The following is a 25468-nucleotide window of genomic DNA, read 5'->3' as shown; positions in this document are numbered from 1 at the left end:
GAGGGGTGGGATTAATGTGTAATTAAAGGGAATTTGGAAGGCTGAGATGTTGCGGAATGTTAGATCAGTAGCTGGAACAGCATGTGGTGTTCTTTAGGCAGGCTTCATTGAATCCATACAAAAAAAAGAAAGAAGGGCTGCTTGCCTGTCTGCTCATTTATCAAACAGCCAGGCTGAACTTTCACAGCTCCACAAAAGTGTTTTACTGTTTGCTGAAGTTTTGCTCCAGAAATTAAAGCTGAACAACCTAGCGACTCTGCATCTATGCTGCATTTTTGACATCAGCCACGTTGGACAAAGCTCTTGGAAACCAGTGCAGGTCAATTTTTACACGATACAAAAAGAAGCAGATTGAACATTTGTTTAAAAAAAAAGACAAAAAACTGAAGAAATGATCAAATATGTGCCATTGTAATGTCTTTATTTATATAGCACCTTTTTGATCCAAATACGTGTTCCAGAGCTTTCAGTCATCAGTCAGGATTAAATATTTATCATGGTGGCCAAATGGCTAATGGAGAAAAAGAAAGTCTATATTATTTAAGAAATTTTAATTGCTGTTTTTTCCTACTTGAGTAGTTATATCTTGTGTGCCTCTTTTCCTTTAATAGTAGTTGGTATATTCCCCATTGAGGAAACATTTAGCAGTTTATATAATCAAAGCATGATTAAAATATAATATAAATTAAAACAGGAAGAAGCTCCTTTTGCAAGTGAATCTCCAAGGCTTACTGCAGTCATTATTGTGTGACTGTTCTGCCAGAAGAATTTTCCTCCCACTGGAGACCACACTGAGACTCAGGTTCAATTCTGTGAGGTGCTGAGCGCTGCCTTTCCAGCAACTCCAGCAGAGCTTTTTCCTCAGGACTTGCCCAGCTGACAGAGGCTCTGATTAGTGAAGGAGCACTCCTCCACATTCATTAATCCATTTCCTTAAATGCTTCTGGCACTCAGGAAGTTTTGTTTTACAGTAGCAATGTTCTTTTAATCTCTGCTGACTGACTAGAGCCCAGATTCTTCTTGGTGCCCTGCTGTTTCAGAGATGCCCTTATTTTCCATGGAGGAGAAATAGTTCACAAGCTATCTTTACAAATGCAACAGCAAGCTTTTCCTGGTAGAAGTGGTGTCCCTGTCAAACACCAAAATCTTTTCAGGGTATCATCACTTAGGAAAAGGAATGTTTAATGGCAGGGTTGTGGAGATCTTTAAAAGACTGTGGCCTCCAAGACTCTTAAAGGGGGAGTTTCCTCTGTTCGTAGCAAAACCAAGTCTGTGACATAAATAGTAGGCCAATTCTAAGTACAATCCTGCTTAGTTTAGAGGCAGAACTGCTCTTAGGTTTTAAAGAAAATGTATTCTACTCTAGTAAATTCAGAAAGTATTTAAGTTTATGGTAGTTAATGGAATTGTACTGAATTTTAAAGTTTCTTTTCTCTCTTTCAATAATGGAAAAAAATCAAAAGCTTTATTTCTGATTTCTCCTGCCAGGTATTTTGCTGACATTGAAGTAGTTTTCCAGCTTTTCTGTCTTAACAATCTATATCAAATTATTAGTAGATTTGCTTTTCAGCTTTTTCTAACATCAGTTCTATTTATTTGCAGATAATAAGGCAACAGTTTCCACAGCTAACAACAAGAAGACTTGGAACCAGAGGCCAATCAAAGTAAGCAGTGTATGGTATTATTATCATCTCTCTTAGGGCCCCATTTGGCTCTAGCTTTACTGAATAAAATAGTATAAGATCGGGGAACAATTTATCCACTTAAGGACTTGAAACCCAATTTTGAATGAAGTTCCATTGTAGCCTTTGCACTGCCTTGTTTATTTGGTGGTGATCCTGCAAAGGTAGTTTAGTGGAGGCCTTGTACTGATTCCATCAGCAGTATTTTCCGTGTTGTTCCTACAATGTCTTTCATCTCAGCTCACTTTACACAATATAAAGGACATTCACACCCAGGAGTAATGGGAGCTACTGCTGGAGGCTGGGAAATGAAAGCTGCAGGTTAACATCATGCTTCAGCTTAGAGGACAAATGGCAGAATGCTACCTGGAATTTAGGTAGGAACATACATGGGCCTAAATGAAATTGTCCACAATATAACCATCATTATATACGTATGGATATAGCGACCAGCTTTCCTGTGTAATGAAATCCAACATATCTCTAAGTGATCAAGAAATTAGTTTCTTGCCTTACCCAAAAGATGGTACTTCTTGGAAAGAGTTCATTCATTCTCATTCCAGAATGAGAAATTCATTCAGAAAGAACAATGTACTTCCTGGAATATTTCACTTTTTCCATTTGGTGACAAAATGTGATTCTACCAACTTATAAATTGGATACAGAGATGTTTCTATACTTTTTTTTTCTGATTGTGGACTCCATTAGTTTTCTGGTGGAGCTTTCAATCTTCTTATGGCAAACTGAAGCCACTTTAAAATAATAACAACAACAACAACAACAACAACAACAACAATAATAATAATAATAATAATAATAATAATAATAATACATGGTTTTCCTGATTAGCTTTCACAGAATCCTCCAGGGTAGTCTAAGGGCAGTCTCTGTAAATTGCAAATGGAAAACTGTGGAGGCAGAAATGAAAACCTGGGACAGCATGTTTGTAAAATGTTGCTGGTAAAGCTTCTCTTTCAAAACAAAGACTAGAAGCATAATAGTGCTAAATGCTGAGGAAGAAATATGCTATGAGAACTGAACTTGCATATTAAAGCTAGATCACCCCACTCTAAAGGAAAAAAGGAATTAAGATGCTGGAAGAAATGCCATTAAAGTTATCCTCACTGTACTCTTCTAAGAGGTGGTCCATACTAAGCAATATCTCTTTGATGGGATGAACTGTCCTCTCCTTAGAGCTGTCATGTTTAAGCAGCTAATTGAAGATTTGAAATCTCTTCCCAAGTGCAAATTCAGAGCTACCATAACATCTTTCACAACAGAGCTTCCAGAAGTCTCTCATGCGAATTCTGAGCTAGTCCAACAGCATATTGTTGGAGAACACAACAGGTCTGGACTCAGAAAATCAGGATTTAATACTGAATATAAATTATTTGGAAGTTCATACAGATGGAGTGGAAGTGTGAACAAGTTGCTTACTGGAAGCATTTGGATGGGGGCACTCACTGTGCCATCAAACTACTCTGACACTGGCTACAATTTTGTTATTTGCCTTCCCATTTAATGAAAGCAATGACTAGTGCTGTATTTCCAAACCTGAGTCTCTCAGAAGGGCAAGATGTTCTTGATCTGCCGACTGGAGGTGTCTTGTCTCTCCAGAATTAAGTCTCTCAAGGTCACTTAAGGGCATACGCTTTTGAAGAGGCTAAAAAACAACAAGAATTCATATTTTTTGCATATTTTCTCCCTAACCTGCATGACTATCACAGGGCCTTTCAGGCCTTTCGGTCACATATTCTTTTCAGACCACCTTTGCCTGAAAGGCAAAGCAAGGATGCTGCTCCTTACCTAGCAAATAAGAAGAGGTTTCTTTAAAACGTGCTGCATGTGCTCTGCAAAATCCTTTGCCTCTGAGAGTACCTGGTCACATCTGTAAGGGAGACCACAGTCACTCAAATTTCACAGTCTTGGTAGGTATGAAATAGAGTTTTTCTGCTCCAAAATAAGATGCTTACATCTTCATCAGTGGTCAGCACCCCAAAGATTATCTTATACAGAGGAGTCCCTCCCATCTGAGCCAACGAAGAAGTGAGGTATAAACACAGGCACAGTACATGCACTCTGTACTTCTTCACAATAAATACACTCCTTGCTAGACCCAGCACAGCTCTGACTGTGCTCTGGTTTTGTTTTCAGAAACACCTGGCTGCATTCCAATTAAGTGTTACATAAAGAAATTACTTCAGACATTAGCACTTCAGTCTCTTTATCACCAGCTGTGCTGACCGATGGCTGCCAGTAGGACTTTCACTCCACTTCCCACCTACTGCCAAAGGAAATTCAGCTGTAGAAGTGGTTAAGATGATCTGATTTCACACTGTTCTGCCTTCAGTCTTTTTATAGTAGGGCTGCCTTGTAACATCACAAAGTTCAGAGCTACGATGGTGCTGTACTCTTGGCCATCAGTTGTGAGCCTTTCTTTTTCTGCAGCTAGGTTATTGCTGTAAGCATGCAGCCGCTCTCTATTGCACTGAGCTCAAAAACTCTTCCACCACAGTTGAGCCATGAGAAGGCAGCTAAACATCAAAGACAATTTCTTTCTGTACTGTAGTTTGAAACTCTTCAGTTATGTACAAAAGAGGTTGGAAGCTACATGCTGCAAAGGGAATTTTACTTCTTTATTTTAAAAGCAGAGCTGCAGATACAAGATCCATGAGAGGAAAAAGCTTTCCACTGGTTACCAAAAAATCATTCTGTAGTCTGCATGCAGCAGATCAAACTTTCAAGTTCTGCTTACTGAAAAACATTGGGTTTTTTTCTTGTAGAAATACATAAAAATGCTTGGAAAATAATCTTTGTAATATGCACCAGTCAGTTTTTATGACTTGGGATGGTAAAATTGCAGAAGGATGAAACTATCAGATTTAATTTGGGTATTGCTGTTTAAATTATTTTGAAGCTATCTGCAAAACTATTTTGTGTAGTTTACTGACAAGTGAAATATACCAGATATTAAATAATGCACAGTGAAATTCTGCTATATTTTCCAGGCTTTCATTCTTTTTTTTCTTGAATTGATTTAAGAGGAAGCTTAATATAAGAGATTGACCCCTTTTAAGTTATAGAAACCCCTCAGTCCATCTAGAACTTTGCAGTCCTTCTCTTTGTGACCTTTTTTCCTTGTTTCCCTGCATCCCCTCAGCCATTTGTGGTGCTGTCTCCCTGCAGCATTCCCTTTTGGTTTCTGCATCCCCAGACTTCCCACACATGATGTATGTGAGCTTTATGGCTCTTACAGGCAGTGCATGCATGACAGCTTCTGGAGACCAAACTGGGACTTAAAATGCAACCTGGAGTTGTTACTCTTCAAGCTAAGAAGCCAAACTTCTACAGCTGGTGTTACAACCCTAGTGCTAGCACAGATTTGCCATTAACTCTGTGTCAGTGCTTAGGACTGATCTGTTAGGACTGTTTCTGTTCTGTGCACCTAAGCCCTGCTTGGCAGATTTGGAGCAGATAGTGTGGCTTTTTAAGGTATTGAAGCTAGGAAATCCCTTTCACACCATGACAGCTTAATGTTTTAATAAATTTCACTTAGATTATTCAATATTGACTTCAAGATGGCTTTTGTTTTTAATGGACAATGTGGAATATGCCCAGTGGGCACGGCACGGCACGTAGAAGTTTGCTACAGCTCCCCAGGCCTCCTCTCAGCCCATCTGTGCTGGGAGAAAAGATCAGGGCTTCCAGCTCTTTGCCCTTTCTGCTGGAGATGAAGAAACTCAGTGATCTGTGGCTAAATCACTGTAAGTGAAAAAAAAGGAAAAAATTCACCTCAGTTAATTGAAACTACAATCACTCTTTCACTAATTTAATTGATGCCCTTGGTAAAACCATCTGATTTTTCCTAAAGCATACGAGTCCACTGAAGAGAACAGACCTGCTGTTAGCACTCTGAAATCAGTAACTGGGGAGTACAGCAAACATCTGGAGATGGTAAATACTCCTGAAACCATAGTGGAATCCAGAAGACAGTGTCTCATCATGGTCTGAGTTGCTTTTGATAGGCTGTAAGGACACAACTAAAGATAACTGAAAATTCCATCTAGGACAGTCGGGTGAATCTGACCAAGAGGGTGTGAGCCAAACAGTCTTCTGGTGCCTTTTCTGATTATTCAAAATTGGTGAAGCTTACAGCTGAGAAACTGAAACCGAACTTAGTGAATTATGGAAGGAGTTAGATTACATTTGTTGTTTTGATTCAATAGTTAAGCTGGATAATCAGTGCTTCTATTAACACCTATAATAAATCTAAGCTGTACCATAAACCTGTGCCATAAGGCACATTTTTATAGCACAGCCAGGCAGTGTAACTCCCACTGTGATCTGCACAGAGGGAGTTATAACTTTGCACAGTATCCCTCACTGATCTAAGCCCAGTGCTGATGGTAAGTTGTGAAGCAAATAGTTTTGAGCTGTGTATTTCCTACCACTCATTGCTTTCCAGCAGCAGCATTTTATCCCACCTTTCTTTTCATTGGAGTGTTTTCCATTTCTGAAACAATTCTGATCAACTGACCTGCTTCCTTCCCAGGCACCAAACCAGCCCTCAGCAGTGTGAGAATCAGGGAGATGAAATAACAACAGAAGGGCCCAGTCCAGAGGGTCTGTACCTCTGCTTGTTGCTAAACTAAAGGAGCAACTGCACAGCAGAGCTCTGTCAACAAGTAGCTTTAGCATTTTTTTGTTTTTTATTAAAAAAGAAATAAAAGTGGAAGTCTATGATTTTCCTGGCTTGCAACAGTGCCAACTTATTAACTCTGAAGACAACTACTTTTACCATAATGAATGAGAACTGGAAACCAAATGTATTACCACAATGTTCTGCTACTGACTGCATCAATATTTTTTAGTAATATACAAAATATTGCTCAGTTTGTTTTCAAATTTAAAAAAAAGAAAAGAAAGATATGGGGGTAAGAGAAACTGATAATGCTAATGATTTCTACAGCAAAACAATCTGCTTTATAAAATATAAATCTCTACATATCAGGTACCATTATTATGGAATTGCAGTGAAAGAAAACTCCCAGTATTATGATGTGATGTATTCTAAAAAAGGAGCAGCCTGGGTCAACGAAACAGGAAAAAAAGAAGTAACCAAACAGACAGTGGCGTATTCACCACGATCCAAACTGGGAACATTACTGCCAGAGTTTCCAAATGTCAAAGATCTAAATCTGCCAGCCAGTCTGCCAGAGGAGAAGGTAACACTTTGGGAATCTTTTCTTGGCTTGTCTTGGTTGTTTTTTTCCCCTTCTCTGGATGAAAGCTTTATCTAAAATATAAAGACTTTAAATTAGAATTAAACTAATAATTAGAATTATTAGTTTAATAATGCTTTGACTTTATGGGGGAGTTAATTTCTTCATCTAATAGGAAGAAATATTATCCCTTCAAATAGGCAGCTGATACTATTAGCTGTACAGTATTTCTAAAGCCTGTGCACACTTTTTTCATAGTTCCATTACATACAGCAGGTGAGGGGTGAGGGTAGCTGCTTTTAAATACATTATAGCTCTTTAATATGCAAACACTTCTGATGGCAAGCTGAAGAACAATCCTGGTGCTTTCTTGAGCAGAGAGGAACTGTACATTTCTTATCCTTCTAGACTAGAAATTAAGAGAATCCTATTTGCACACATGACAAAAGTGCTCTGGCTGCTCTTGGCTGAGCTTGCTGGTTTTCAGATGTTATTCACATGTGTCGTATCAATGTAAAGTGGACAAAAGGATAGGGTTTTATAGTTCTTTATGTCCTAATTAGGGCCACATTCTCGACTTTGATCTCACTGAGGCTTTTTGCTCCTCTTACATTTGAAGAATTCCCATTGACACAGAAAAATCCACGAATTCAAAGGGAGAATTTACTTTTAAGAAGGAAACTCATCTTAAAGCTAATCTAACTCATCTAACTAGTCTGTAACCGATTTCATTATTTTTGCAATTGTGCATATAACTAAGACAAGAAAAACCTGATTTTTTTGTGCTTTGTATTCTGATAGTATAAAAAGCAGATTTCTTAAAGTAGAATGATCTTTTGTGTGTCTCCTTCTCATTCCTTTTCAGGTTTCTACCTTTATTATGATGTATAGAACTCACTGTCAGAGGATACTAGACACTGTAATAAGAGCAAACTTTGATGAGGTATGACTGGAAACTACAGCTGTAGTTTAATGATACATAAGGTATTGGTGGATCTGAGAGCTTATTTTGAATGTGATATTGCAAACTTATGGTTTTGTGGTGTCCAATCCTTTTCATGAATAAAGAACAATAGCTATGCTTGAGTACAAAATACATGGCTGGTAGTGTTAAATCTCACTTGTAACACTGTGCAAGTTAGAATGAAATTGGAATGTTTTTATCTTGCCATTCTCCAGCAAGATTAAGATAGCAATATCCCCTTACAAGATGTTGAACAGTCCTGCTCTTACAACTCAAGAACTATGTCCACCACCACTTTTCTAAGCTCTGACTTGAAGCTGAGCTCTGTTTGAAGAGCTTTGAGTGTTCAGCACAAACCCAGGGCAGGTGCTGCAGCCAAAATGGTTGGCTCTGCTGCTCTGTTACCAATGATGCAGGGCAGTGGGAGGCCTACAGCCTCCCAGACAACCCAGAAAGCTGTAGATGAAGGTCCCCAGTTGCTCATTTGTACTGCAGTGCAACTGGGAACACATGCTGCTCAGCAGTTGACACACAGTCCATTAGAGATGGATAAAGTTTTTGTACCTGCTGCACATCTGACTGAATCTGAGGGTTTGCTGGCAGTGCGTGCAGACAGCTCTGTAATTAGAGCTGAAAAATAAAATGTTGTGGGAATGCAAGCAGTTTTGTAGGACATGTGGAGAAGACCTCTAGTCCAGGAAAACAAATCTGACTATACTGATGCTGAGGGCCTGATTCAAATATGACATCCAGGTTCTGGAAAAAATCAAAGGAAATGTGTCTTTCACCTCTGCCTTCTGAACAATGACAAAAAATTCCTTGCTTTTTTTCCCCTCTTGCTCTTTAATTTTCACACTCCTCTGCTTTGAAGCTGAGGCCCGTTTAAGTTATTGTGCCCCATCTAGATGTTTTAATGTGAAAGAAATACGTGACATTTAAACATCTGGAAGTTTTGCTAGATGAATCTCAGAATATTTTCTTAAGAGCAAGATTTTATAATTTTTTAGGGAAACTGTTTGATGGGGAAGGGGCTGAGCAGCAAAAAAATATATAATTGGTATATATTCTTCACCTGGTCTGGTTACTTATTTTAGCACAGATTGTGTGCACAAAGTGAATGCTGGTGTTCTGATCACTGTAGAACTTACCATGTCTTTCACAGAGTAACCCATTGATTTCCTAAATGAAATTTTTAGAGGTGTATTTTGCTGCATCTGAAACCTCCTCCCCATTTTCTGTCTTTCTCCATTCTTTCTCCTCTTTCCTTCATAGTGGAGGAAAGAAGATATCCAAACGTGTGCAGTGTTTCTTCCTAAAATGGAGACAGAAAATAGTACATTGGCCTTTTTAAGGCCTGTGTTATCCTCCTCTCCCTCCCTACACCAAGCCCTAGGGTGCCTTACACAGAGAGCAAAGAGAGAGGAAAAGGCTTGACATGTGGAAGCCTAGGAGTTACATTCACCACCCACTGACCAAAGGTAGAATATGGTGCTTCCCATGGGTGCCTCAGCTGTGGTAACACGAAGACTCTATCACCAGCTCAGAGCACCTCCCTGCTCTTTTGTTGGTTACTCCACTGGGCTCTGCCTTAGAGTATAAACCTGTCTAGTTAAGGAATATGCCTTGCCTGTGCTTTACACCATCCATCCAGCTCTGGGACTGAAACAAATGCTAGACAAGCAAGGTCAGTTAAGGAAAATGTTATTTGTGCACTTTGATTATTTTCACTTGCACAATCTTGCTGCTTCTTCTGATTGCAGGTTCAAAGTTTTCTTCTGCACTTTTGGCAAGGGATGCCTCCTCATATGCTGCCTGTGTTGGGTTCTTCAACTGTAGTGAACATAGTGGGAGTTTGTGACTCAATTCTGTACAAAGCAATTTCTGGAGTTTTGATGCCTACAGTACTACAAGCATTACCTGACAGGTCAGTATAGCAAGCAGCACGGATCACTTTTATCTCAGCTAACTTCCTTACATATCTTTTCTTAAAGAATAGCACCAGTTCTTAGAAAGCTGTTTGCTGCCACCTGTTTCCTGAGTTCACATCACCAGGTCAATTCAAAGGAGTTGAAGAGTTGAAGAAATGTTCAGATTTTAACAATACTTGTATTGTTAAAACTTGTATTCTTTATCACACAAAAAAGAACTAATTTCCTCTTGGCTTATTAACATGAAGATGAAAGCTGTGTACCAGCTTTCAGGTAATGCTAGAAACCTGCAGGCTGCAGAGTGCCGCACTGTCTTATGAAAATTCTGGACACTTTTCTGCTAGTGTGATGACATAACAGTATTCTGAATTACAGTGACAAGAGGAGCTGGCCTGGCTGTCTGCTTATAAATACTCACATTCATATTCAGACACTGCAACCTAAGCATTTGTCTCTGTTTGCACTCTTTGAACTCAATTGTTATTTTGCTTGCCAGGAGTATAAACCATGAAATCATAGTTGTGAAGTCTTGGATGAGCTGCTTTAATTGAAATACTGCCCTATGAAGAACAGATGTGTGCTTATTTCAGGATCACTTTAAAAATATTAACAAGTATTTTCCTTATTTGCTTGTTCAAAACTATACTCACTTTTCCATCCCATGAGGTAGATTTCAGCTGTTTTCTTCCTACCTGGAACTCATCTGACCCCAGGAAATCTTGTTTATATAGGTAAAGCAGAACAGAGACTGGCAGGTCACAGCAAAGAACTGTAATCACTGACTGCAGTCAACCTGTTTGCCCCTTAGATTTTCCTAATATGAGCATCAGGAAAGCCTCGTTAGCTGAATATATGTGTATGCCTTTAATACTATTTGACTGATGTTTTCTTGGGGTTGAATAATTTGCTAAGAATATTGCACTAGGAGTGTATTATTGGTGCTGTATGTTTGGCCCTGAAGAATTTCAAGTGGCTCTAATTATGGCAGATGTTTCAAGATGCTGTTCTGCTCTCCTGTGCACACTGTGTGACTGCTAAAGTGCAGGTGAAGTATTTTTTTCCATAAGAAACCTGTTATAAGCATGGGCTTTCCTTGATAGGATATGTACATTTTTACAGGCTTTGCCCCTCACCTCCCCCAAATCTATTTCACTGGCAGGATTAAACAGAACAGCAGTCCTTTTCTCAAGCTGCTTAGTTCTTTCATAGCAAATAAGGAGAGACTTGAGTGTGAATATAGACTTTTGTAATGCATATAAAGGGCCAGATTGTGGCTATTAAGCCATAGCCTGCACTGGAGGGGGTGAAGAAGGGTCTCATTGCACTGGGAGCTCCTGAAGGAAATCTTGCTGATTCAACCAGAATCCTCCCAGGGACTTCCTGGGAACAAAGGCTGGCTGCCCAGAAAAGCCACTTTTTAGTGGATGCAGCAGTTGTTATCCATGTCCTGTCTGCTCAGGTGTCTGTGTAGGGCAGAGCAGGCCTATGGCCATGTTTATTGTGCCAGCTCTGTTCTCAGTGCAGAGTGTTAGGAGTACAAACAGAAAGAGCTGCCTGGCTGAAAGGGGGGTAAGTTCCTTCCATTTTTCTCTTTCATTTGTGTATCTTGAGTTGCTACACACAGAGATGCTCTGCCTAGCAGAATCAGCTGTTAGGTTCCCCTGCAACTTTTCCTGGAAATCTGTCATTTTATGCTGAGCACTTCCAAGAAGAAGAAGTGAAGAATGATCTGCCTACCAAGTTTAGCAGCAAACGATGGAGCCATCAAGAAAGGGCAGAAAGTGAGAAGAAGAAAATTCCACTTGTCTGGGGAAGTTCCTGTCCTGTGCAGAGCTGAGCAGGCAGGATTTGCTCCACCCCTACCCCCCCCCCCCACCTGTGTGGGCTTGGCCTGGAAATTCCTCCCCAGCATCATCACCCACTTAGTGGCTCCAGCCTGCAGCAAAGCTGATTGCTGCCTCCCTTCCACGTTTCCTGTGTACCTCTGGGTAAATAAGGGCACAGCTGAGTTGAAATCCGAAGCTTGAATCTATTGTCCTCTTTCAAGTGTTGTGATTTTAAGTTTTTATGTTTTTAGTGAGTACGAATGATTTTATTTCAAGCTCAGAATACTGTTCATAATTATGAATGCTGTGCAGGACAGGGCTTTCACTCTTTGTGAGGTTTTGAACATGATGTCTTGTTTGTTTTTTTTTTTTCCTGCAAGCATTTTCAGAAGTTTCTTCATGTCTCCAAACCAAAATATGTCATTAATTCTGCATAATAGTGAGCTGTAAATAGCTGATCCCTAATGTCCACACATTCACAGATTGTACAGTAAAAGCAGAGAGTAAACACATTCTGATGTGGTGATTTTTTTCTTTCAGTTTGACACAGGTGATCCGTAAGTTTGCAAAGCAACTGGATGAGTGGCTGAAAGTAGCTCTCCATGATCTACCAGAAAATCTACGAAATATCAAATTTGAATGTATGTATTGCCCAGTCTCTCTCCTATTAAACTTGGATGTATATAGTGTTTATTGATTGCAAATTAATTTAAAGGGAGACTTAGTGTTCTTTTAGGAATTATAACCTGTCAGTATTGTAAATCTTACCCTCACAATCTTCACTTGTTCATGGGAACCAACTTCATTTAGTGAAATGAGGCCCTGCTCAAAATGAGAAGAATTGCTTTTCCTTTCTTGTGGAAGCAAACATTAGGGATGATATTAAGCAAAGGAAATTATTAAACAAACTTTTGGGCTAGCACAATTTGAATACAGCTTGAGGCCCTTACTCAAAAAAGTGCCAGAGTTAAAAATGAAGGAGATCAAATTACCCTGTCACCACAGGAAAGGGCACTAGTCCTTTTCAGATGTGCTTTGTAGATGCCTGCAGTGCACATCACCTATTGATAAAGCCTGCTTTATTTCACAGCTCTCAGTTCTTTGCCTTTCATGAGCACTAAATTCCACACCACAAAGTTAAAAGGAAAAAAAAAAAAAAAACACAACTAATTTAGGAGAAGGATTAACTATTTTGATCAGCATGGAAAATTAGGTGTATATTTGACCAAGAAGAGTCAGGATGTAAATTGGAACTACTAATTTTAGTTAGTTTGTCTTGTTTGCTAATTTATGTTCAAAGTTACACAAAGTCAGATTAGAGAATATGCTTTTTCAGTTCAAAAATATCAAGAATCTGTAACAGCAATTTTTTTTCTGTTCTTATAAGGTGAGGCAGACAATATTCTTTGTTGTCACTCAATCTGTACTCTTTAACTGCCTCTGTGTACAGTACAGATAGAAATCTTACTCTCTGGCCACATCTAACAACTCTTTGGATAGAGCTGCAAGTCAGTTGATTTTAGTGTAAGGAGAAACTTGAGAATATCCTGGCTTTTTCATGAACATTTGTTGCTTCTGCAGTTTCTTCCTCCTCATCAGAATTTGTGGTGTGCACACAGCGAAATAGAGGTGCTGAGAGGGGTAAATCCAAGCCTTTCTCAGGTTTGCAGTTCCCAAGTCATAGATTTCAGACAAAAGATGTACAAGCCAACATTTTAAAATCCAAGTATAGGAAATACCTTAATACAAGGTCTGTATTGCTTTGATAGAGCTAAAATAGAAGCACCTACCTCTGGAACCAGTTTACCCAATAGAATGTTAGTACCTCATGTAATCTTTCAGAAATTATGATAAAATTCTACATGAAACCCATCTGAGATCCTACTAGTTCAGTCAGAAGTGTCCTCCAAAACTTGTTTGCATGAAGACTTAGCAACCTTTTCTAATTTCCACATATAATTTAGCTATCATTATTTTATGCCTTCTTGTACTTGCACTGACACTTTTGTTTCTATTTATAATTCTTTCTGGTCTTCAGTTCTTTTGTGTATCAAGAGAAGATTTGCTATGCTGTGCAAGCGAAGCTTTTCCATTGTCCTCAACATTTCTCTTGTCATCTCATTATTTACAGCATCTATAAATCATTGCTTGTAATATGCCTCTGTAAAACCAATTGAGTATCCAGATTTAAGGTTTTAGGTTAAGGTTAAATAAGTTACAACTAAGCTATTCAAATGAACTTTATGTAGCCACAGTTGTATACAGGAAACTGGATATATTTATTTTTGGTTCTTGGCTGCATTTAGTATTTTCACAATCTATTTCCTTTATTTAGCACAGTAGGTAAATACACATATCTCTTCTTTCCTGCAGTGTCCAGAAGATTCTCACAAGTACTTCGGCGACAGACATCACTAAATCATCTCTGCCAAGTAAATATTTCAGTTACCCAACTGTATTGAGTACCATTTTTTCTGATGTTTCAAATAACTTTATGAATTGGCAGGTTGGACTTTACCTGAAGAGGAAGAGATCATGTTAGCAGTTTATGTCAAATATATATTGTGACCATCTTCACAAAATCAAAAAGTAATCATCAAAAAAATGCTTTTCTAGACAACTGGCAACCCCTGATCATTAAAATCAGCAGGAACGTTTTATGAAACAGAATTTCTGTTTGGTTTGAGGATATGATTCATTTCCATTAAATAAATTAGAGGCATTCCTTTTGATTTCAGAGCTGTTTGTATCAGGCCAATTGCAAAGCAAGGACAATTTCTGTATGTCTGACAAAAAATTTAGAGTCTAACTGTGTATTATAAATCAAATGTAAATTACTAAAAACCAAAATAGTTGAGCCACTTCTGTTTTAAACAGGAATATTTTCACAGCCATAGCAAGAGAATATAAAAACTACTGTGAAGTGTTTTTTCCTCACCAGTTATTATTTTAATTATCTACCAGAAATTCAAGAGGCCAAATTTTCTGTAGTATCAAAAAGGGGAGGATGGATTTAATTTACTGGTATTTTGCCCATGAATAGGAGCAGATTTTTATTTTACCTGTCAAACTGACAGCTCCACTTTTTGAGGCTATATCAAACACCCCAGACTAATCCTGGGACCCACAGAAGGAAAGTCAGGCAGAAAAAAGACCAACACTCCTGCAAAGAATTTTTTGTAGATTTCTTCCTCCATTATTTTAATGTTGGAGGCAGAGATGTCAGTGCTACCTTTGCCCAAACACAGTGGATGATCACTGAACTTTGGAGGTCCTTAGGGATTCAGAGAAAATTAAGATACAGAGACCACAGCCTTCTGCATCAGACCTGGGATCAAACAGATTACTTGAATGAAGGTTCTCTTGCATGAAGATCCATTATTTCCTTGGGGAACCTGATAACCTTAGAGTGGGTTATCATTTCTGCCTCACAGAGATCTGATGGCCATCATATGGTCATGATTTTGTGTCATTTTGTTTTCTGTCAGCCCATCCTCCCCATTAACAACAGCAGCCCCAGTCTCAACCAGCCGAGAAGCAGATCTCAGTGGAGAGACAAATGAGCTTTAACCTTTTCATATGCCTGAGGAAATGAGAGTCTTCACAGTTCAGGAGAGGAGAGGGTGCAAACTTGGCTGGGAGTTGTTTGGTTTTGGTTTGATTTTTCTTGATGCTTTTTGGTTTTGAACTGAAGCTGGTCAAGAAAATCCACAGAGCTGTTAGAGACTGAGTAGTCTAGCAACAACACCACCAGGTTAGGGTTGCCTACTGGAGTTTGTGGTGGATGAAAACAAAATACTTGCAGTTGATGAAAACAGGAAAACTTACTTGGGAGTTCTCTGTGGTTAGAGGGCCCTGCAATGTCCCTAAGAAACCAATCTGGTGGGAGGGCTGCATAGGAAGATCACCTTAGTGAGCCTAGCTAAGGAAGCGTAAAAGGGGATAAAGTCTATTTTTTAAACTAATAAACCATGAACTAATGAATAGATTGGATTGGATTACAGGCATCAAGAACGGTGATCCACAGTGCAGACATCACCTTTCAAATGCTGGAGGACTGGAGGAATGTGGATCTGAACAGCATTACCAAACAAACCCTCTATACTATGGAGGACTCACGGGAGGAACACAGAAAGCTCATCATACAATGTAAGAGTAGAACCCTCAGATAAAGCCAGGTGAACCTCATTTCCTGCTGGAAACAAAGCTCAGTGAAGTAATGCTGGTTTTGCAGCCATTGGTTTCCTTGGAAGCTTAAGGGAAAGGCAGAGACATTTATAAAAATGTAAGGCTCTCTCGAGGTCTTATGTTCTGAGGTGTAAATCTGAGCATGGTGACATTAATTAATGAATTTCTTTCTGGTATCTAGAACAGCCAATGGCTAAAAAACTGGCACCCAAATTCAGAGGATGTTTTTCCATGAAAATGGGCATATTAAATCTGAGTTAACCATTGATAAATCTGATGAAGTCCAGCATCTTCTGTAGAATTGCAGCAGAGTTGTCTTTTGAATGGCATTGACATCAGAAGTGACTGTGTATTTGAATCTCTTGTAAAATTTATTTCTAAAAATCTCCATTTTGCATAGTGTTTTCATAAACAACATAATTTGATGGGACGAGCTCTTTTACCCTGAGCTTTTTTGAGTAACTAGACATACCATATCATTCAAACTCACAGGCTACTTTAGATTCTGCCTGGTAAAGAGCATGAACTAAAATGTGACTTTGGAAAGGTTAGTAAATTTGTTTTAGAGGCAAAGACCTTTTACAAATATGAAAATTAACTCGCATTGGTAAACAAGTGTGCATGGTTTTAAGCTTACATATAACCCTAAGCACAGCATTTGTCCCTCTGAGGCACCAGAGCTGATCAGCTTTGTCTTTAACATCGTTCATAATCTCAGTTCCTCGTGAACCTACTTGTATTGCCATCTCTCTCCTGAGGAGGACCAGTCACCTTTTATCCAGAACCAGCTTTAATGGGGAGCAACCTGGGCAACCATTTGTGGGAGCCCTGCAAGGGTAGGTTTGCTACTGGGGGTAACTCTTTCAGTGAGTGGCTGGGAAAAGAAGGGGTGACACCTTCACGTGCACACTGGACCATGCCAGGGTGAATTTGGCACTTGTCCCACTGTGTTAACACTGGAAGTCTTCTGCCCACTTGAAGGATGGACCTTGCATTGGCTGTTAGCTCTGCTTTCCAGTGAGAGGTACCGGTACTCTTAGTACTCTTGGTACTCTTGGTACTTGGAACTCTTTCCTTTCCTTCTTAACCCTTGGTTGATCTCCTGGAATGGCCCTCTTCTCTTTTGAAGGTACAGAAACTTCAGATGGCTGCATATAATGAGATTGGAATCTGCAAGTTGGGTGCCTCTTTGTATCACCTACTATGTTTTCACTATCTACCACCATCTTCCCACTGCCAAAAAAAAGAAAGAATTCTTGATGTTATAATCCCTAGTAACAGTAAAAAAATTGCCTCTCATTCATAGAATCCTTACTGTTTAGGAAGCTATGTTTATATGATATTTAAATACAAACCTGTAATAAAATGGAATTTTCCTGAATGCTAATGGATTTGAACAAGTTTCCCCATATTTTAGGCCTATATAATCATATATGCAGCTACCTAGGAATGATAACATGAATGTTCACCATGAGATGGAATTCCCACTGAGTTGTGCAGATATGTATAGAGATTATTCTAGAACTTGGATTTTTTTCTCACATCTTTGATGTTTATTCTGCTTGGCCAAACATATTTTCGAAGATCACACTATGACTCATATGGCATGGAATTAAGGCCAGCTTTCACATTCTTGGTATTAATAACCAAGAAAGTACAATTTCTAGCTACAGTAACTGGGAAAAAAACTTTGTAAGCCTGTAAAGCAAGCTTAGAGGAAAACAGAAAAATCACTTTGTTTAAGAGAAGGTCTTTCCTGCTCTGGTATGGTAGCTGTCTCTGACATGCTTTCTTTTTCATTCCCTCTTTCTCAGATCCTGTTGAGGTATTTTTAAGAGTCACTAAAGGCTAGACAGTTCCTTTTCTCACAAGTTGTACACAGTTGCATTGCTTCAGCAGCAAAGCAGGCAATTGATTTGTTTTTCCACTCTTGCTCCCCTCTTTGCGCAGCATCTGAATTACTTCACCTGTTTTATCAGGCAGTTTTTGTCCAGCCAAATACCTCAGGTAAGGAGGCAACCTTTAGATTTATCTATGAGCCTATTCTGAATAAAAAGAGGTTTCCCATTCAATGAAGCCAGAGGACGGCCCAAACATCATTATTTCCCTCCTTCTCTAACTAATGTTTCTGACCATCCAGCCTTTGCAAGTCTAAGCTGAAGAAGGTTAAAGTCAAGTGTGAAGCAAAGTGCATTCCTGTTGATCTTGCTGATCAAACTTAAGAGACCAGGCAGAATATTTTCTGCACTGTTCTAAGCCTCTCTGGCTCACTTCTCTAGCAATCATCTCAGCTTTGGTTCTTCCACCTCCCGAACAATCTTTCTTGTGGTGGGAAATTCCCTCCTTCTGTTGTCTATAATTGAGCATAAATGGAACTGTAAACCACATTGAGATCATCCTGTAACACAGTAGGGAGGAAGTATCTTTCTTCTTGACTTACTAGGCCTTTTACTTTACCTGAGTTAAAGAATCATTTCTTAGATGTCAGTTCTTTGATTCTTTGCCTTTCAGCCACCGATTCTCATAAATAAACCAGAGACTTGCAGTTTTAAGAGCTGCAGCAGAATGACTTTCTGTATTAAAATATGAATATGTGTACTTGGGAGAGGCTAAACTGTATACAGGTTGTTCTTTGAAACAATTCTTGATAAATTAAGTATAATGTTTTTGAATTGGTAGTGATCTGTTTTTGAAGATGCAAAAGTGTATGGAGATTCTTTGTGCATCTGGCATTGCAAATAGATGATTTGCAGCAGTTAAATCATGTTTTTGCAACTAAAGCATTATACAGATGAGAGCCCTATCAACAATACTTATCCTTTTGGTGTTCAGGAGTTTCTTTATGCATTTCTTAATCAATTTCATGCATGACCTTTTCTCATCACCAGGGTTAAGGCTTAGCTTTGCACCCTTCATAGAGAACACCATTAATGTTTCATTTCCAGGCACCTCAGACAGCTCAAGTTTAAATCAAAATACTAATTCTAAACAAATTTATTAAATGTATTTGCTCACATTAAAATACCACTTCCAGTAACTCCATCACTTTTGGTAGAAACAAGATAAGAGACCAAGCAAACTTACTGGGTCAGCACCAAGAAAGATACAACAGTTACACCTAAGCAATCGCTTATAAAAACCACAGCAAACTTGTGATGTTTTTGGCAGCTTTTTGTGATTCATTTCTGTTTTGTTTGAAAATATAATATAAGTCCTGAAGTAGGTTGTTTGGTTTTTGTTGTTTTTTTTTTTTTTTGTCTGCCAGTGTATCAGGAGTTTGATCACCTTCTGGAGGAGCAGTCCCCCATTGAGTCGTACATCGAGTGGCTGGACTCCATGGTGGACAGATGTGTCGTAAAGGTTGGTATTGCAGGAGTAAGGACCTAAGTCACTGATGTGCATTATGAGCTCTATTCAGGTCATAGAATTTTAGCAAAAATAAGAAGATGGGGCAAGGAGAGCAGGGAGAATGCCACCAGGCATTGGTAACAAAGCAGCGGTGGGCAAAATCTCATCAGTTTTCAGGTTCAGTGTGAGAAATCCTCACATTCAGACTTCTACTTTTTTTCTGTTCTTCTCTACTCTATCCCAAAAGATCATAGTCAAGAATGGAAGTGGGTTGAGATTTCGAATCAAATCAATATTTATTTTCAGTAAAATAAATAGATTAATCTAATCTGGCCATTTAAGATTTCAATGAATACTGTACCTAAGCTAGCTAATTCATTTACATGCATTCAAATGTAAGGATGAAAGTCTACTTTGTGATCCAGTGAAGAACATATTTATGCTGCCTTTTGAGCTATTTCAGGATACCGGGGACTTTTATTTTATTTTATTTTAGGTGGATGGAGAAAGCTAGTAACAAATCTTTAAAAAATATTTTCAAAATCAGGCATCACCATAATATTACATAGAGTATGAAACCTATGTGACTATTTTAACTTCTGTCAATAGGTATGCTTTGTATTAGGGTGTTCTATTAGAATTTCAACTTCTCATTCCAGTTAAGAAGTAGGGAAAATACCTATATACTTCCTCTCTGCTGCAAAACATCTGTACAGAAAAACACACATATATCCCCAACTTACCATCAATATTTTGATAGTTTTGGGGATGTTTTCTTTTAGTCAGGGGAATGCAATTTGGAATTGAGACCATAACAGGTTAATTTTAATACATTTTAATTTTAACTTGATATGAGTTTTATTAGTTTATTGGACGAAAATAATTCTTTAGCTCAATGTGGTGATAGTTAATAAATTTTTTAAGAGCTGATGCCTGAAGTGTGCTTTCTGGAAAGTGTTTTTGCAAGTAAAATGTCTGTGAATTCACAAAAATAAAAACATGAAGGAACAAAAAATTTATACTCAGTAGGAAAACTTAATTGAAATACTAATACAGATTTTCAGTGTAGATCAAGCATTCTTGATTATAAATTGCTTCCCTGAATGGAAAGAAGAAGGAGCATGTAAGTCATTATGTTAAAAGGAAGATGAGAGCTATTTTTTTGGCAGTCCTTTTATCATTTATAAAGGAAAATGGTGTTGAATAGTACTTTATTTTCTCCTTTTTCTGAAGATTGCATATAGTTACAAGATGGCTTTCTGAAGGTCTTTTGGTGGGTTGTTTTTTTGGTTTGTTTTGTTGGGTTTTTTGTGGTTTTGTTGTTTTGGGGTTTTTTTGTTTGCTTGTTTAAGTTTTAGTGTATATTTTAGTATTAAGGTAATGGCAAGTAGTTTTTCAGTCTGAAAAAAAGAGATAGACATGTGCATCATTCAGCTGTGTTGGACAATAGAAATAAAAGCTTCTCCATCTCAGCTATATCTTTTCTTGCAGGTAGCTGCTAAGAGACAAGGCTCTTTGAAGAAAGTAGCTCAGCAGTTCCTCCTGATGTGGTCCTGTTTTGGCACTCGAGTGATTCGAGACATGACTTTGCACAGTGCACCCAGCTTTGGTACTTTCATTTTGTTGTAGTAATTGCATTCCACATTCAGAAAAAAAAAAAAAAAAAAAGGAAAGAAGAAAGTCTGTGTCCTGACTGGTACTGTAAAATTTAAATTAAAACATAACCAGTTTTCACATGTCCAGGGCTCTGCTAATAGAAAGAGTTGGGGCTACTGTCATTTTGAAATAATGCTCAGGCAAGTATCTGCCTTCAAGATCTAGCCAGGGAGGCTGAAAACATTCCTAGTTACTTCAGTTTGCTGTTAGCCCATGGCTGAAGTTACCAGCCACAGGTCAGCTGGACACGGGAGCATTCCTTAATGCACTCCAGTGCAAAGAGAGCTTGGTTGCCCAAATCACTGTCACCATGAGTTACACCAAGAGAGGTGACTTTGCACTGAAATGGATTAAAGGCTCTCTAGCAAAATGTTTTGCCAGCTCTGCATTTAAAGGACATAGTATTTTAAACTAGTTTTAAACTACACACTAGTGTGTGTATCTATAACCTGGACAGATGCACTTCCATTCTCTCTAGAATTCAGTGAGGATGGAAAAATAGAATTTTACTTTTTTAATTAAATAGTGTGTTGCTGTTCTACATAGTTTCAAAAGAGGCTTTGTCTTGAACCCTGGGATAAAACCAGTTCAGATTAATATCAGTTAAAAGCAGGAATAACTCAAAATGGACTACTGCATCACGAATGTGAACATTTGCAGTCACTCTTAACCAGCTTTTGCATGAGGAATGTTTTTGTAAATGCACATCTATTTGAATACGTTAGTAGAAGATTAATAATGAATTAATTTATTAAGGCACTGCATTGATCAGCTGCAAATTTTTCTGCCAGCTGAGCTTTGATGTCCCTTATGGTTTTAGAATCATCTAATAGCTTAAATTCAGATACCATCAGAGATGCTGAATCTTGTTTTCTAGCACTTTGGGTTGCTACTCTTCCCTCTGCAGATATAATCCCAATTTTGAAACACAGGGGTACCAAATAAATGAAAAAATATTCTGCATTAGCGCAGTGTTGAGGTTACACTGTTACAAGTCAGGAAAGGCTGACATTAAAGTGCCCCTAAGGATACATTGTTGTTACTGAATTGCACATTATAACATTATTCTTATTATTGTTCAGGATGTATTTCTAAACTAATCATGCATTCTCTGCTTCAGAGCATCAATCACCAAAACATGTTTAATCAAATGGGGATGTGCCAAATAGTTATTAGACCACCAATTGCTTGGATGGTCTGTGCTGGGATCCTCAGCTGTGATCTTACTAATTAACTTAAACATTTATGAGCTTCCCATGTAGAGAGTAAACGAGAAAAGTGAGAATTATCAGTTGGTTCCAGTTTAGGATGCTCTAAAATATAGTATATCAGATCTACCAAAAGAACTTACTTGTTGTCTCTGTTAGAGATTTGGCTTTTGAATGTTGAAAACTCTACCTGAGTTTTCAGGTACCAGGTTTTCATGTAAAACTCTACCTAAAGCTAAGCTTTTAGGGTTTGGGAGTTCATTTGTCTTTTTGGTTTACTGAGTGTGTCTGTGTGTACAAATGCATGATTCCCCTTTGTATATGGACACACACTTTTGAACATGAATTGGGTATGTTTATAGGTAACCACAGTCAGGGGAATTCTGTGCAGGTCATAGCTGATATTTTTCATGGATTCGTGCTGTTATACTTAGAACTGGATCAATAACTGATTTTCAATCTGATAGCCAAAGCAAGAGGTTCTTTTTCAAAAAAGACCCTGGCTTTCAGTATGAAACTGAGATAGTTTGGGTTTTTCATGTAATTTAGAAACCTTTTTTATAAAAAAAGTAAAATCAAAGAGAATTCTTCTGTTTGCCACATTTTGGTGCTTAGACCCCAGCTGCCAGCCTTAGCAGTCCTGAAGCAGTGTTAATCACTGCCAGCACAACCAAAGGGTTGTGGATCTCCAACCAAAGGGCTAAAGGGCTAGAAGATTCCTCCTGTGGGAGGGTTTTCTCATCTTTTTCTGTTGTAAGAAGTTCACTTCATACAAACCACATAACCATTCATTAAATAGCAGAGGTCTGCAGTGAGGTGATGTGGGAAAAGTTGGTTCAGTTCTTCTTCTAACACTTATTTGTAGAGGGTTAAGTTTTCCTTACTCAGGTGCAACTTCATTGGAGGCAGGAAGAGACCTGAGCCTCCAGGTTTTCAAAGGGGAGAATGACCAAAACCTCATCCTAGTAAGCAGAAGCCTGGGCTATCCCTGCCTTGTTTCCACCAAAATGTTCCAAACATTATTTAACTACATGTTTTTATAACAATTAATATTAATGATGCTACTCCTCCATTGCAAAGTTTTTTGACATATTTTTCATGAATTGGAGTTGAGCAAATTCCAGAATAATATCCCCTGAATGTAAACAGCTCAGACCCAGATGTCAGAAACTCTTCTGTGCTTAGCTGAACACAGTTTCTCCTAGCTTTTCAGGATAATGTATGCATTTAAGTGAGTTCTATAGAGAGAAACAAAGATTATTTGCTGTTTTAAATATATACAGCATATATTTAACATGTACCTTTGTTCTTAACCTAGATAAAAAGGTTTGCATTTGTACTGCATTGGAAACTGCTTCAGTGAACTGATTCTTAATATTATTATTTCTGCTTTATGCAGTACATAGACTCAGATGCTCAACATGTAATTTTTTTTAAAGAAGTAAAATAATGTGTTAGATTATGGGATCTTTACTATACACAGGATGGTATATATTTGTCTCTGAAATGTATGGTACAGAAATCTTATTGGAGTAAGTTGGAATACCTGGCACTGGACTGACTAGCACAGATGGTAGGATGAGCAGGTTGAAACAATTCCTAGCAGAAAAAAAAAGCTCCCTCTCCCTTTTTCTCTCTGTTTGCCTCCCTCCCTCCTTCCTGTCTATGCATATCAAAGGCACAGTTGGTGGCAGTGTTTGGGTAATGCATCCAGTGCATAAAGTAACTGATTAGTAATAGAAGCTCCATGATTTTCTCCAGATCTGGAAATCTCACTCTTTTGCTACTTACACATAACTGCTATTTCTTTTAATAGCTGCTGATACTTACTGTACATTAGCTGAAAAAATCATTGTCATGACTTCTCTTAACTCCTGAAAATTAGAGCCAAATGCTTTTTATTATTGTAACTACAGTCTCTTGAATGACTTCTTACCTCTTCCTAAAGAACTGTATGATTTTCCAGCCACAGTTGGATCTGTTTTAGTTCTTCAAGATATATTTGAATGAATTAAATAGCTTCATGTGAAAAAAAATAGCTTGCAAACACAGAATAAATTATTGTACATCATGCTGAATAGCTATTCACTGTGTAGCTGAAATGTGTGCCCTGATATTGGTTTCACTCTATAACTTACATTTTGTTTGACTCATTTAAAAATCTAAAAATATTGCATTCATTCAGCACCAACAACTTGTTTGTCTTGTGTCTTTCACACAAATCCTGGGCTCAAAAACTCTATAGAGAGTTTAAAATTACACAGTGGGAGAAATAATAGGAGAGGAAGAGAGAAATTCAAAAGAGTGACAAGGGCACTAGGGTGTTTTTAAATGTTCATTCAGTATTGCCAACCCAAGTCTTCAAAATAAAGTACTAGACCCCCCCAAAAACAAAGACTTTTTTTTTTAAACAGCAGATCTTATGCTTGCTTGCATTTTAGCATTTAGTGTTTGTATTTCCAAACGTTGTTATGAAACTACAAGCAACTTCCCCTTATTATTATTTTTTCGACTTGAAGCTGAGCAAGGAGTTTGATGGGAAACACTAAATACCCTGAGCTCTGCATGCCATCACATGGAATTTGCCAAGATTTAGGCCTGTTTTTCTTACCTGGGAAATATTTATTGATAATAAATGCATTCAAGTCACTAGAATCTTGGCACTGAAAAAGTGTGGTCAGACTATTTTGTGGAGATTCTTGATCACCTAGGTTTCCAGTGGGGAAATCCTAGGTCAGTAACAAGATGACCAGCCAGGTCTGATGTCTTCATTGTACTGCTAAATCGAATAGAATTTTAATTAACAAGACTTTGAGCCCAAAAGATTTCTAAAAAGAAGTTTTCTGCAGTAAAGTGAAGATCTCCATTCTTTGTTACCATTTTTATTTTGCGTGGATACATGAAACAAATGAAAAACAGAATGCTTCAGGTTCACCAACAGCCAAAGCTTTCCTTCTTCCCTGTAGCAAAGGTGTTGCAATCACACAGGTTCTTTTTCTGTGCTGCCTTGCCCAAGAACACAAAGGGCCATGTTCCCCTCCCAGTGTGTGTGCTCAGCTCGTATTAGTGATGACAGAAGCCATGCAGGCATGGGGTGAGAGAATGAAACACAAAGACCATCCAGGTCACAAAGAAAAAGAATGTGCTCAGAGCTGCTTTGAAAGCTGAATTGCCAGCTAGGATTGTATAAGGATATAGGGTCTTTCAAACCACTTCTTCTGCCCTTCAACAGTATATTTGAGCAGAGAAGCAGGAGTAGGGTCAGCTATGCTTTGTTGTGCTGAAAGCTAGTATCCCGAGCTAAACCTAGCTTCCCTGCAAAGAAACCAATCATTAGAAACTTGGAATTTGAAACTAGTTGCATCTTTTTCCCACAGGAGTGTTTTTCTTCAAAATGTAGTTAGGGAATTTTGAAAGGAACACATCTAGATGAAACTTTTTTTTTT

General features: G+C 38.3%; 1 protein-coding gene across 1 annotated transcript in view; it reads left to right on the top strand.

Annotated features, from left to right (window-relative positions):
* RFX4 (regulatory factor X4) overlaps nucleotides 1-25468 on the top strand; it is a 77402-nt gene that overhangs the window by 24497 nt on the left and 27437 nt on the right. Inside the window, exons 5-13 of the mRNA XM_030447130.1 lie at nucleotides 1603-1664; nucleotides 6694-6907; nucleotides 7770-7847; nucleotides 9629-9792; nucleotides 12163-12263; nucleotides 13996-14054; nucleotides 15627-15771; nucleotides 19076-19170; nucleotides 20650-20767. Of these exons, the coding sequence (XP_030302990.1) occupies nucleotides 1603-1664; nucleotides 6694-6907; nucleotides 7770-7847; nucleotides 9629-9792; nucleotides 12163-12263; nucleotides 13996-14054; nucleotides 15627-15771; nucleotides 19076-19170; nucleotides 20650-20767 (1036 nt within the window). The remainder of the gene's footprint in view (nucleotides 1-1602; nucleotides 1665-6693; nucleotides 6908-7769; nucleotides 7848-9628; nucleotides 9793-12162; nucleotides 12264-13995; nucleotides 14055-15626; nucleotides 15772-19075; nucleotides 19171-20649; nucleotides 20768-25468) is intronic.

The sequence above is a fragment of the Calypte anna genome, chromosome 1, assembly GCF_003957555.1.
Source record: "Calypte anna isolate BGI_N300 chromosome 1, bCalAnn1_v1.p, whole genome shotgun sequence".
Taxonomy (NCBI): Eukaryota; Metazoa; Chordata; class Aves; order Apodiformes; family Trochilidae; genus Calypte; species Calypte anna.
This window is presented reverse-complemented; position numbering and strand designations above follow the sequence as displayed.